Raw genomic sequence first — 12,848 nt, forward strand, 5'->3', positions numbered from 1 at the left:
AGTAATCAAAGCGCAGGACGACTCCTGACCCAAGGTAACAAATCCCCACACAGCGTTCAAAACAATGACAAAGGCGGCGGCGGGAGGGCCTTAAACCACGGCCACGACACCATGGCGACGGCCTGGGACTCCACTCGGGCTGAAGAGAGTGAGCCGCATGGAGCGTCGATCAGAGGATGATAGGTCATGATGTCCTGGTTGTCTGATGGTGGCCGCGTCGCCTCTGCAACTATTCTTAGAATGAAACCACCCACTATTGGCGTGCCGCGCATGCGATCAGTGGCGGAGCAGACGTAGTGGTGCAGAGTTTGCTGCGTTTGAATTCAATAGCCACGTTGATCCCGCGTCACGTGGATTCTTTCTCTGTACTCCGTCGTACACAGTACACGTTCTACAGTCTGGGCAGACTTGTCTCATCCGGGTATCAATTGTCTAGGTATCTGGTAGGGTATAATGTACACAATGCTGTCATCTCGTCCGCACAAACGCCCCCCGTCGGAAATGCGCCTCCCGAAAGATCGTTCGCTGGGTTCGCCGCTGCGACATGCCGGAGCTGGGGGGATTCACCAACTCATGCACATCTCCATGCTCTGGGTCAGTAAATAGAGATTCTCCCCAGGCACTATTGATATCGTTGATCACACGTCCAAGGCTATACGGATTCTCTCGTCGCAAGAGCCGGTTCATCAGTCGGCTAGATTGTCGCGGGCTACCGTAGAGTACGGCCAGGCGATGTCGACAGGCCCGGCGAATCGAGTCCTCCCAGAGATGAACTCCGATCTTCTCCAGTGTGCGAAGAAGTGTTAACCCCCGGACCCAGGGAATCAGGTCATCCCGAGGCTTAGAAGAAACCCGCTTCCTGAACCCCCAGGCAACAATGGCGGCCTGCATCCGTCGGCTGAAAATAGTCTCCAGAACGCGACGATTGCGCTGTCGGAGGACGGTGGCTGTTTCACAACTGGCATACTTCGAGGCGTCAAATACTTTTGCACGGTTGGTTTGGAAGGAATAATGCCGCGCAAGCCACTCACAGCAACGCTGCAGCTCATTCCAACTCCCCGTCATCCCCAGACGTTTCAATATCTCTACCCAGAGATCTGGCGACACGGATGTACCCGCTGGGAGCACACGTTGGAGAATGCGAAGAACAAAGTTGACCTCTTGTACCGGAGACATGGTCGATCCCTGGACCGGACCAACACCCAACCTGCGTGGGGCAAGCACCTGGCTGACCATGTAGTCAATGCTTTGGCCCGTCAAGGCCATCCCCCGCAAAACCATGTCATCAACCGTTTTGGATGCCAAGGCAAAGTCGCCGGCAGCCACATACTTCCGGAAATGAATGTTCAACAGATCGACCTCATCATCACAGAGTTCGCTGAGAATGGCGGATGTCATGTTGTACAGGCGCCAATCACGTGCGATATAGTACGATACCAACAGCGATTCTTGAGCTTGTGCATCTTCCAGCATGTCAGGGTGCTGATCGCTATGGACCAAATCTGACAGAAGAATGCTGCGATTCTCCGCAGCCAACTTGCGAAGCAGGCGCGAGAAAACACTATCTCCGATGGAAATGCCTGCCTTTTCCAGTCGTTGAAGCTTGTCCAGAATGTCATGGCCTCCATGAGCTCTGATGGCCATTTCACGTAGCGAATGAGGGCCAATAGCTGGCACATTAAACATCCGCAACCCAGACAAGATCATGTCGAAATTGAGAGCCTTTGTCGCGAAGATCCGGGCACCAAATTCATCTTTGAATGGTTTCTCTCGGGGCCATGACTCTGTTTGCTTTGATGGCAGGGACGACCGTTCTCCGTCCCTGGAATGCTTAGTTCCGTTTGTTTCATCTGGAAATCGGTAGGCGACATATCTGCGTAGCTTGCGAACAAAATTCGATGGACCGTACGACTCAGCGTATTCCAGCAACGCACGAATTTGCTCGAAAGAGGACGGATGGTCGCCTTGTTCTATCATGAATGTGTGCATTGGGAAAACCTCCTCGATGCAGTCACTCTTTAGCAGCGTTGATATGACAGGTCCGTAGATTCGGTGGCCAGGGGTAGCACGGCAAATGTTCTGAAAGGCCGAGAGCCCAGGGGAAACGATATGCCTGACCGGAGATGCAGGACTTCGTCCACTTTGGTGGTGCAGCATCAGCGCTGCGTTGAGAATCCGGACAACATCGTTTGGATGCGCCAGATGAGGATGCTGGAGCTTCTTATGCCATTCGATAGCCCTTTGCGTCATCCCGCGTTCAATGAAGCCAGCCACAACACTTTCATAAAACCCATCCCAGCGTGCTCCCGTTCTATCCCATAGGGCGTATGCGTAAGAGGCCAGCTCTCTCATAATGACTTCTCGCTTCAGTCCGAGCTCGACAAAGCTCTGCCAGAAGAAATCGGCCCTTTCCCCGGAGACAGGTAACTCTATCCCATCGACCCGAGACATCATGCCTTCCCAAATATCCACCGTGCCCTTTTCACCATAATGCCGTTGCCGGTAGCGGAGCAGCTCTTCCCATAACGTGAAATTATGTCGATTCGCTGGATCGTCAACTAAGCGCGTGCCGATATCATCGGTGTGTCCGATGTCCGATTCAAATTCCAATTTGTCCGGCCGTAAGCCTAATGCAAGTGATGCAGGCTGGGTGTTCGAGTCTTGTAAAGATGTGCGCCCATCCTTGTGTGCTTGTTCTCTCGGAGGAGGCTGAATTCCGTGAACGCGAAAACTGGGGGGGGGTCTCGTCCGCCGCGTCGGAGGCTGTTTGGTGGATTCTAATGTGACGGTATCCACACATCTCGCCGGTTGTGCGCTCTGTGAGTGGCACCGGATGCATTCAGACCGATACCGAGACTCCAACTGTTCGATTCCAACCGGTCTTGATATCAGCGAGTCGATCACCGAGAGAGCGGAGGGCCTCTTCAGTAGTCGTAGAAGAGCCGGGCGCATTGGGGGTGAGAGGAGGAAGGCGGGGGGAAATTCAACGGATATCTGAACATCCTCCTCCTCCGCAGTTGCTTAGAGTATGGCGATCATTGGCTTTTCGCTGCGAGAAGAACAGTGTTGGGGTCTGTTTGACTGCTGTTGTCCGCCGGAGATACTTTTTGGCATGACGGAGGGCCCGAGGGACACTAACTATCCCCATTTGGGAAGTGTTTACTAAGCGCAGCAATCCTAAAGGCGGAAATTCGAGGGAAGTCACGTGCAGCACGACTTCCTGCCGGGTCCACACCTCACGACATCGACAGTTGCTTGCCCTTTACCCTGTCACCGTCCCTCCATCGCACCTTTACCCCATCTCGTTCGCATCTGAACACCGTCAAAATGTTCCGCACCGTTCCTCGTATGGCCGGGTATGTGTCTTGATCTACGCCCTTTACTATATCCGCCCGCACAATTCACGTTCCGCAGTCGACCTCAATCGTGGGGGTACCATCATACCACTCAATTGGGCTAACAGCTGGAATCGCACCCTCCTTTCGCTCAATTGAAACATACCTTGCTGACTTTATTGGGGATTCTCCCTTTGTAGGTTCGTGTTCCGTGAGAACCGCGTCCCTTACTACCAGCGCCTCTTCCAGCAGCACGACGGCAAGCGTCAGTGGTGGAAGGTCAGTCAAATCGCAGTCGAGCCCGCGGATCCGGAGAATTAGCAGTGGGAATCTAACCTCTATTATGTTCAGACCTCTCGTAGCGGCTACGTTATGTACCCCTACCTCATCTCAGTCTACGGCCTGGGCATTGGTCAGTCAAGTCACCGCAATATAATGTCATATCGCGCGCTGAAACTAACGCTGTCATAGCCACCACCTATGCCATGTGCCGCATGGTCCTCGTAAGTCACATCTATCCGATTGCTCGCTCTGCCGCAATTCCTCGGTCGAGATATGTCGCTTCCAGCACCCCGACTAACACTGCGTACAGGGCCACAAGACCTGGTTCGGCAAGAACTAGACGGAATCCTCGCTAGAATTACGTCGGTTATATCACATAAAACAACATGTCCTGTGTCTAATTGGCGGTGTATCTCTATTGCTGTGTTCTTTGGGTTGAGAGGAAGGTATTCATCGTTGTACATAAGTTAAGCTAGGGAGTCAATGTGTGAACTTTCCTCTGCCTGATTTTTTTGTCTTATGATACTTCTTCTAAACGACCTTGTGCGATACTCCCACTCGAACAATGTGAGCTGGTGTAACGTTGGAGCTCAGTGGCATGAAATCTACCTTGTGTCTTCGATATGATCAATCAGTGCCAGGCACGGCTGCCAAGTGACCAACACCATTGAGAGTTTGGTATATGAGACCGCAACAGTTCTCTTTATCGAGCAACCATAGTCGTCCAGCTGAGTAACAGTAGCCATCGCCAGTAGTTTTTAACATAATTGTAGGTAAAAATTAGGCTTTTGAGCTACACGCTTAGTCATCGACAGAGGTTCCTTCCGATAACACCGTTATGAATCTCCAGATTATCCCCGCTAATTCACTTGTTCCTTTCTTGAGGACCGTATATGTACAATAGTTCTCCTCTCGCCTCTGTGTCTCACCTGTTTGACCTAATCTGCTGTTGTTCAATTATGGTTTTGTCTTGAGATCTACATGCATGCATATTCAGCCGATGATTGCTCGTATGCAACCCTCAGTGACATCTATGTTCGGATATTCCACCAACCAACATGAATCGCACTTCTGGTGAACGACCAGCCAAGCGGGTTCGACAGGCCTGTGAACCATGCAGGTGAGTTCTTTCATGCGCTTCCAGACTCCATGCTTACCTGTTCAGGCGTAAGAAGGCAAAGTGCCCAGGCGAGCAGCCGGTTTGCTCCCTCTGTGCGCGGTTGAATCAAAGATGCGCCTACGCAGAGGACAGACTAAGGCCATCCTTGGCTGTATCTGGCTCCACGGGCGAGAATGCTCCTATTGCTAGTCAAACCGAAGACAGAATCTCGGAGATATTGGTAAGTTCTCTCACTGTCTTATGCATCTGTCTTTGTGCTAATGATGCGATAGGACGGGCGACTCGGGAGCCTCGAAGCCAAACTAGGAGAGGTTCTTGATGCACTAGGGTATATTATCTCGAGCATTGAAGGTGGTTGTAGCATTGCTAATCTAGTTATAGACAAAGTACTGTCAGATATGATAGGCTGGCTCAGGCGCCACAGGCGCCATCGACTCTCAGTACTTCAATGATACCTGCAGCCGTGAACTCACTTACCCCTCTCCCATCATGGGAGAAAGTTATGTCTATAGCAGAGTTATATCTCCAGTATTGCGACGCGCAGCCTCTCCCTTTGTTTCATAGGGATGATTTCCTCAATAGCCTGGAGACTCGTGATCCCGAAGTCATTTACGCTATTCTTGCGTTGACGATACGGTTCTCCGATGAACAATATAAAGACATGAACGAGCTCATGGTGCGAATCAATGGCTATACAGAAATGGCTCGAGGCCTGGTTATGAGAAGAATTTCGGAAGGACCTGTCGAGCTCTCCACTTTGCAATGTCTATGCCTCTTGAGCTTAATTGATTTTACCAGTAAGCAGTGCTGCTATGGTGAAACTGTGCCCCCCGACTAACCTGCTTTAGATGGCAACACCCATCGCTCAAGTATTCACAGCAGCTTAGCCATGAACTTGGCCCTGTGCGCCAACCTCGGCTCCGAAACGAATCCCACGCTGAGTCCAAGGACTCGCGAAGAACGCAGGCGATGCTTCTGGAGCATCTGTCTTTTGAAGCGACTTCACGGCTTTGAGTTTGATAACTTTGACTTTCCAGATGGCCGTTCACCTCCTTATCCTGCAAGTCCAGATTTGCCTCCCCGCTCCTCCTCGCCAAACGGTAGGGGCGATGAGACTCGCTCGAGCGATCTTAAAGACCAAGGCATACTTGCATACGTAATTATCCTCAGCGAGGTATTTGCGAAGACCGCTAAATACGTCCGAAATCATGGAAAGCCGAGCAACGTACCGCCCTGGTCTTCCCAGTCTGACTACTCTAAGATCATAACGCTCCAGATGGAACTAGAGACTCGCATGCCTTACCACCATCGGTTCAAGCCAGCCAATCTCAGCGAAAGAACAATCGAGGAGCTGCAACGAGATCGCGCATATTGGGGCGCTTTCTTTCTGAACCAGTTCCTGTACCACACCATACTATGCCTCCTTAATCATCCCCTCCTACTCTCCCTCAGTTTGAGGAACTTCAGGAGTACCATCCCTGAGATTTTTCTACAGCATACGTCTGATCTGATTTCCTCACACACAACGTGGATCATCTACTTTATCAACTATTTTGAGGAAAAGTCTTTCAAAGTCTCGGATCCACTGTTGGGATACAGCGCCGCAGTGGTCGCCACCATTGAATTACAGTTGAGCTTCACCGAGGATTCGGCGGTCCGTCAGGAAAAACGAGACCGGTTCTTTAAATGTGTTGGCTTTGTACAGAGTTTGGGGCAGAAATGGCCTCATATGGCGCGACTGGTTTGTTGGTCCCCAGCCACAACACCTGCATTCGGCTAACACACTCCCAAATATTAGGCGGAGAGGCTGCAAAGATTAGAAGACGCCGTGTCTTCAACTTACCAGCCTGAATCAGGAGCCCACAATAAGAGCCTTCTCATCGATCTCTCCCGTTTTTGGGAGATTCTCGAATACTCTTCCAACAGCGACTCGGACTCCGCACGGCGAATGTTCGGCGACTCGTTGTATTCAGAGCCACCTGCGTTTAATGCCGAAGTATCCCAAACATCTCCACTACCGGAGCCAACTCGGTTAAACTCGGAGCAAGGGATTGGGCAATCGCCTAGCACACGGTATGGTGTGCAAACACCCACAATGAATGGTTTGCGAGGTGTATCAGCCATGGCTTCTCCCAGGGCTCCTGACTTCATGAATGATGAGTTTTCCATTCTTGCCGCAAACTTCTTCTCTCAGGGCCAGGAGTTTCTACGTGGAGGTGACAATCGGGAGATCTTTGGCAACTTTTGACTTGATAGAACTATCTTCGACGATTACGCTGTCATGCGTATGATTGATCCTAGTGTTATCGTGACATTTATTAGTGATCTCTAGGATATGTATTTCTAAGGTTCTATCCTTTTTATCTACTGGGCTTCTATCGCCCTCGGTGATCTATATACAGCATTCACTCGGAACTCATCCCAACATATCGCAGAGGTAACACCTAGAGCTGCAAAGCAGCTCTGAACTGCTGTACGAATTCCCACACCTCAGAGTAAGTATTGTATAAAGGAACGGGGGCGACGCGGACAACACCAGGTTCCCGTTTGTCACAGATGATACCTGCGTCTTGCAGCCTCTCCGATACGCCCTGCAGCAATCCAGGCTTAAGCAACAGGCTCAGTTGAGCACCTCTTGCCTCCGGGTTTGTGGGCGTGATGATCCGGAAGGGTCGGGAGTCTTCCGTGGTATCTTTCAGGAGGAGGTATTCGAGGTACGCAGTTAATTTTAGGGACTTTCGACGCAGCTCCGACACGGACGTCTGATCAAACACCGACAGGGCTGCGCACAGGCAGGAAAGATCAATGGCCGAGGGGTTCGAGATCTGGAAGCCACCAGCTCCCGGGATAGGCTTGAACTCTATGCATTGCGTTAGCTTCCTGACATGTTGTTGCATTGTTGCTAAACATACTGTTATCCATCTTGAATCTCACGGATCTATCTCCGCCGTACCAGCCCGTCAAACGGTGGCGGAATTTAGGAGAATCCTCTCCCTGGCTATAATCAACCTGGCCATGCTTATCGTGAACGAAGAGTCCAGCCATTGCCCCGGGTCCGGCATTGCCATATTTGTATGTGCACCATGCAGCAAAGTCCACGTTCCAGTCATGCAGCTTTAGTTCGACGTTTCCGTACGCGTGAGCCAAATCCCACCCAACAACGAGGTTGCGTGACTTTGCATACTCGGTAATTTTGGGGATGTCAAACAATTGGCCAGTGTAATATTGGATTCCGGGGAGAAGCAGGAGCGCGGCATCTTCTGCGTGCTGGTCGATGTACGACAAGATCTTATCCGTGGAGATTTCGTATTCTCCCTCATCAGGGCCAATGAGGACCATGGATTCCTTCGGATCCAGGTTGTGCCACGCAATATGCGACTCAATAGCATACTGCATTCACATTAGTCACCGTCAAAGTTCGCGAGCATGACAAGACGTACGTGGTCGCTGGGAAAGGCTTTCCAGTCCATCAGGATCTTATGCTTGGTTGCGGTAGGCTTATAGAAGCTCGCCATCAGCAGATGGAGATTGGCCGTGAGAGTTCCCATGGCTGCAACTTCTGCAGGGTCTGCGCCAACGATCTTGGACATCGATTCAGCGGCCTGCTCTGCAAGGAGCTGCCACGACTTCATCGGGGAGTCCTCAAGGTTGGTGAAGTGACCACAGACTCCAATGGATGACCATGTGTCCAGCTGTGCTTCCAGGTATTTGGCAGTTGCCTTTGGCTGGATTCCAAGAGAGTTTCCGCAGAAGTAGATACATGGCTCCGGAGAGAGATCTGGCGGCCATTGTTAGAGCGACGTGGAACTATCAACACGGGATAAGCAATGGAAGCTTACTTGGCTTAGCGAGCCTCTTGCAGGCTATGTTCGCTTTGGAAGGGATGATGAATTGGTCACGGAATGAAGCCAGTGGATCTGCTGCGTCCAGAGAGGCAGCATACTCCTTGCTCGCTGCATTGTCCGGGAATGACGGCTTGGAACAGTTGTTTTCAGACATGGCGGAGGAGTTTTTGCCAAAGCAACCATGCATGAGCAGTTCTCTGAGCAATTGCACGATGCCAACCGGTTCCCAGGGACCATCACGATTTTTATAGTGGATGGTGGTTCCTGAGCGGATCGGATGCGAGTTCCGCTCCCGGCTTCAGATCCGGGTTACTCTTAGGAAGACACTCCGGCCGCCCCGTTTCTCCTTCAAATAAGCCGCTATGACGAATGGCGCTTATCAAGCGGGCTGGACAATCTCGAGACTGGCTATTCTCGGTGAAAAAGTACGTGGGCATTGTCAGACGGGAGCTGCTCGACATCCGGCCTGCTCCCGTTTCCATTAGTATATCAAATGCAAATCCCCAGAACGTCTTGAAAGTGCATCATTCACAGTTCTTATCTTGAATAATACTCATACATATATACAACTCTGACTGCCTTCCATTATGTTATTGAGCCCCGAATTCTCGCTGGACACTTACAATGTCTCTCTCCGGACGGGCTTTCTCCCCGATGACCCTCCTTTGCGATCCCTAGAGGATCCGTACTACTGGCCATGGGAGGAATTAGTCCGTGATCTACCGTTGCGTATTCGCAACAAGACCATCAGGGATTCGGTGGAACAGATGCCGGTTCTTTCCACATCCAGTCTCCAGAACGAACCGCAATGGAGACGAGCGTATCTTCTCCTGGCATATCTCACCCATGCGTACGTCTGGGGAGGAGACAAACCAAAAGATGTACAATCCCTCCCTACAGATTGTGGCTTTATAGCTTCTCACAATATCCTAGGTTCTTCCTCCTGCGATCGCTCGTCCCTTCCTAGAGGTCTCCAGTCACCTCGAGCTGCCGCCGTGTGCCACCTACGCGGCCCTAAACCTCTGGAACTACGCCATCCCAGACGAGAACGCCGACCTCACAGACCCGGAGATTCTATCTGTCACAGCCTCACTTACCGGAACCAAGGATGAAGAATGGTTTCTGATGCTATCTGTCGCAATCGAAGCCAAGGGTGCGCAGGTGATCCCGTTGATGTTCGAGGCCATCCACGCCATCAGTGTGGACGATAGCGCCCGCGTGGCCAATCTGCTGCATAGGTTTAGCGAGTGTTTGCAGGAGCTTCGCCGGCTCCTGGAACGGATGTACGAGCAGTGTCGTCCTCCCGTGTTCTTTCATCAGCTGCGGCCGCTCCTCGCCGGAAGTAAGAACATGGCCAAAGCCGGACTACCAAACGGAGTATTTTATGATGTTGGCGACGGCGAAGGAAAGTGGCATCAGTACAGTGGGGGAAGCAATGCGCAGAGCTCCCTGATCCAGACATTTGATATCTTCCTCGGCGTGGAGCATACAGCCACGGGCGAGGTGAAACCCAGCTCAGAGACGCAAACCGGCGCCAAGAATGGGTTTATGCAGGTATGTAGGCACATTGCTGTTGCGTTGATCTACTAGCTGCCCGGGTTGGAACTGACATGACACAGGAGATGCGAAACTACATGCCCGGACCGCACCGACGGTTCCTGGAGATGTTGGCTCGGATTGCTTATATCCGGCCGTATGCGATGAGCCACAATGTTGGATCACCGGTGAGGGACGCCTACAACACCGCCGTGATGTCGTTGGGACGGTTCCGCGACACGCACATCCAGATCGTCACACGGTATATCATCATGGCCGCAAAGACTGCACCGCCGAAGGACGTGCCGGTACAGGTCAACTTGGCGTCCGCTTCGACGGAACATGTGAAGCACTCGAAGGAGGACGTTACGGGCGGACTGCATGGCACAGGAGGCACGGATTTGATCCCGTTTCTCAAGCAGACTCGGGATGCCACCAAAGCCGCAGCGAGCTACGCGGAGTAACGTTCGATAGATGTTCATATAGAATTTTGTAGCGATGTACTTGGCGTTTATTTAGATCCTCTCTATTGTATAATTCAGTCATCACTATATATGAGAACTATGTGACTTCTTCCTTAATCTGATCCATATATATCCGCGCAGCATCGTTGACATTGCAACGGATACATGACAGACGGATTAAACTACGGTCAACGCACAGTATCTATGAAAGAGATGGGCTCGTTCCCGCTTACCTTCTCAAGTACTATCGGAAACACCCGGTGGTGGAGATTTAGAGTAGGATTGTCTACAGCCGGACCCGGGACGGAAACGGAGGCGGAAGCGGAATCCACGAGGTAACTGTTCCAGCAATAAGAGTAGATGTTAAGTGATATGCGATGGATTCTTCCAGAATCCACTTTCCACATGCGTAGACTTGCATTCAGATATCAAGTACATGACCTGGACCTCTGGGTTGCACATGACAGCTGCATGCACAGATGGCACACCCTCGTAATTGGCGGACGAAACATGCAGTTCTACTTTAAATGCTCTTCGTCAACTTCCTTGATAACATTATTCAGCAGACTTGGGCGCAAGAATAACAACTTAATTCGTATAGTTATCGCATCGACTATCTCGAATGGCGGCGGACTGTGCCGCATCTCGCATATTCGGTATTGACATAAACACGTTGTGCGAGATGAACCTGCTGAGATGGTAGATCCCTTAACCGAAGCAGGTCAACTGTCAAAAGAGCGGTTTCGACCGGTATGTGTCAAGGGTCTCCTCTCATAGGAGTCCCTGATACTCGACGCCTGCGTATGATTGCCCTCATGATGGAGGGGACCTACTGCTCCATTGCAACGGCGACCCGTCCATGCCTAGGGCGAGCGCCAGGTATGGGATGTGTGCATCTTGGTGTGAGCGTCGGCCAGCCTTATCTCTTTTTCGTGTGAGCTCCCGCCGGAACCCCTTCGCTTTCACGCAAGGCCGCCAACTTCTTCTCCCGCTCCACGAGACGTTCTTTCTCCTCCTTGATCATCTGCTCCACCGTCTTGTTGGCATCCGCCAACCGATCCATTTCCTTGCTCTCCGCCGCCCGACTATACGGATTGTCTGGGGTTTCGTTGGCAGGGATCTCAGCAGTCCTACCACCTTTGGGCTGTGACTGCTTCGTATTCTTTCCCTTGCCCTTCTGCTGCGGCTGCGGAGTCCCCGAGCCACCCGTCAGGAGATCGTAAAACTGCTCAACAGGCTCGTTGAACACGACCTCCTCGTAGTTTTGGCTCACGACCACCTCACGACGCTCGCGGATTGCATCCGCATTCGGCCCATACGGGTGCAGCTTCAAGCTGTGCCAGAGTGTCTGCGGCTTCTCGCTCGATTCCGGAACGAAGTACAGCTTGATCTGGATCTCGAATTCTCCCCAGCCCGTCTCGCTCACCTCGAACGGGGGCTGCTCGATCGTGCGCACGTTCTGCGCGTACGTCTCGTGCAGCTTGAACTGCACTTTCTTCAGCCAGTAGGAGATGTCTTCGTCGTTGACGCCCTTCACGAAGACGCGCCATTGGTGCGTGTGGTCGGCGGGGACGTGGGGCGGTTTCTTTGCGGGATCGAAGGGCTGGGCTTCGCTTCCGAATACTGGCGACTGTTAGTATGGGACAGGATGCGATGACGCGAATGTTCGGGGTCCTGGAGATAACGTACCGAAAGGGCGGAAGACAGAGACTCCCTGCGAAGGGGTCTGGTTAGCGGAGGATGGCCTATGTTGAGGTCGTGGATGAACTTACCCTGACGCGTTTCGAGCCTCCCACGGACGGCATTCTGGATTCGTAAACACGAGCACGGCTCTTGGGTGGGATGAGGGAAGACGGTGGAAGGCAGACAACCGCAAGAGCTTCAATCGCGGCTGGCCGATCTCTGCTGGTGCACGTGACCGCGCGGAGTGGCATGACGATAAGGCGCCGTCGGAAATGGTTCCAGCGAGCTTCCCGCAGAGCTCCAGAGAAATCGCCTTCGCCATGGCTCATGAGGTGATCTGCTAATCAATTGGTCTATCGAAATTACTGGATCACTTCTTCATCTCATACACATTTGCGATGGCTGCGAAACGAGTCGTGGTAGCTGGCGGCAACGGCTTTTTAGGTTAGTATACTTTCGGTCCTCTCGGTCTTGCTTCTGATGTGCTCATTCTGTCAGGCTCAAGGATCTGTAAGTCAGCTGTGGCCCGAGGCTGGTCAGTTACATCGCTCAGGTATGAGTCTATCTTGAAGTCACTCGGTAT

At 52.0% G+C, this 12,848-nt stretch overlaps 5 protein-coding genes across 5 annotated transcripts; 2 read left to right on the forward strand and 3 right to left on the reverse strand.

Annotated features, from left to right (window-relative positions):
• Positions 1-468: 468 nt before the first annotated feature.
• On the reverse strand, positions 469-2,451 carry ATEG_00756 (uncharacterized protein; the record flags this gene model as incomplete). Its single annotated transcript, XM_001210842.1, has 1 exon — positions 469-2,451. The coding sequence occupies one exon, from the start codon at positions 2,449-2,451 to the stop codon at positions 469-471; it is 1,983 nt and encodes a 660-aa protein (XP_001210842.1).
• Positions 2,452-4,675: 2,224 nt separating this feature from the next.
• On the forward strand, positions 4,676-6,517 carry ATEG_00757 (putative C6 transcription factor; the record flags this gene model as incomplete). Its single annotated transcript, XM_001210843.1, has 5 exons — positions 4,676-4,737; positions 4,783-4,957; positions 5,010-5,065; positions 5,119-5,534; positions 5,586-6,517. The coding sequence occupies 5 exons, from the start codon at positions 4,676-4,678 to the stop codon at positions 6,515-6,517; spliced, it is 1,641 nt and encodes a 546-aa protein (XP_001210843.1).
• A 664-nt stretch (positions 6,518-7,181) lies between these two features.
• On the reverse strand, positions 7,182-8,736 carry ATEG_00758 (kynureninase; the record flags this gene model as incomplete). The annotated part of the gene is made up of 4 exons (XM_001210844.1): positions 7,182-7,597; positions 7,650-8,127; positions 8,178-8,515; positions 8,577-8,736. The coding sequence occupies 4 exons, from the start codon at positions 8,734-8,736 to the stop codon at positions 7,182-7,184; spliced, it is 1,392 nt and encodes a 463-aa protein (XP_001210844.1).
• Positions 8,737-9,169: 433 nt separating this feature from the next.
• ATEG_00759 (indoleamine 2,3-dioxygenase) lies at positions 9,170-10,582 on the forward strand (the record flags this gene model as incomplete). The annotated part of the gene is made up of 3 exons (XM_001210845.1): positions 9,170-9,463; positions 9,516-10,136; positions 10,202-10,582. The coding sequence occupies 3 exons, from the start codon at positions 9,170-9,172 to the stop codon at positions 10,580-10,582; spliced, it is 1,296 nt and encodes a 431-aa protein (XP_001210845.1).
• A 919-nt stretch (positions 10,583-11,501) lies between these two features.
• yaf9 (YEATS domain-containing protein YAF9) lies at positions 11,502-12,516 on the reverse strand (the record flags this gene model as incomplete). Its single annotated transcript, XM_001210846.1, has 3 exons — positions 11,502-12,205; positions 12,272-12,296; positions 12,355-12,516. The coding sequence occupies 3 exons, from the start codon at positions 12,514-12,516 to the stop codon at positions 11,502-11,504; spliced, it is 891 nt and encodes a 296-aa protein (XP_001210846.1).
• Positions 12,517-12,848: the final 332 nt, after the last annotated feature.

Source organism: Aspergillus terreus, genomic scaffold, assembly GCF_000149615.1.
Source record: "Aspergillus terreus NIH2624 scaffold_1 genomic scaffold, whole genome shotgun sequence".
NCBI lineage: Eukaryota > Fungi > Ascomycota > Eurotiomycetes > Eurotiales > Aspergillaceae > Aspergillus > Aspergillus terreus.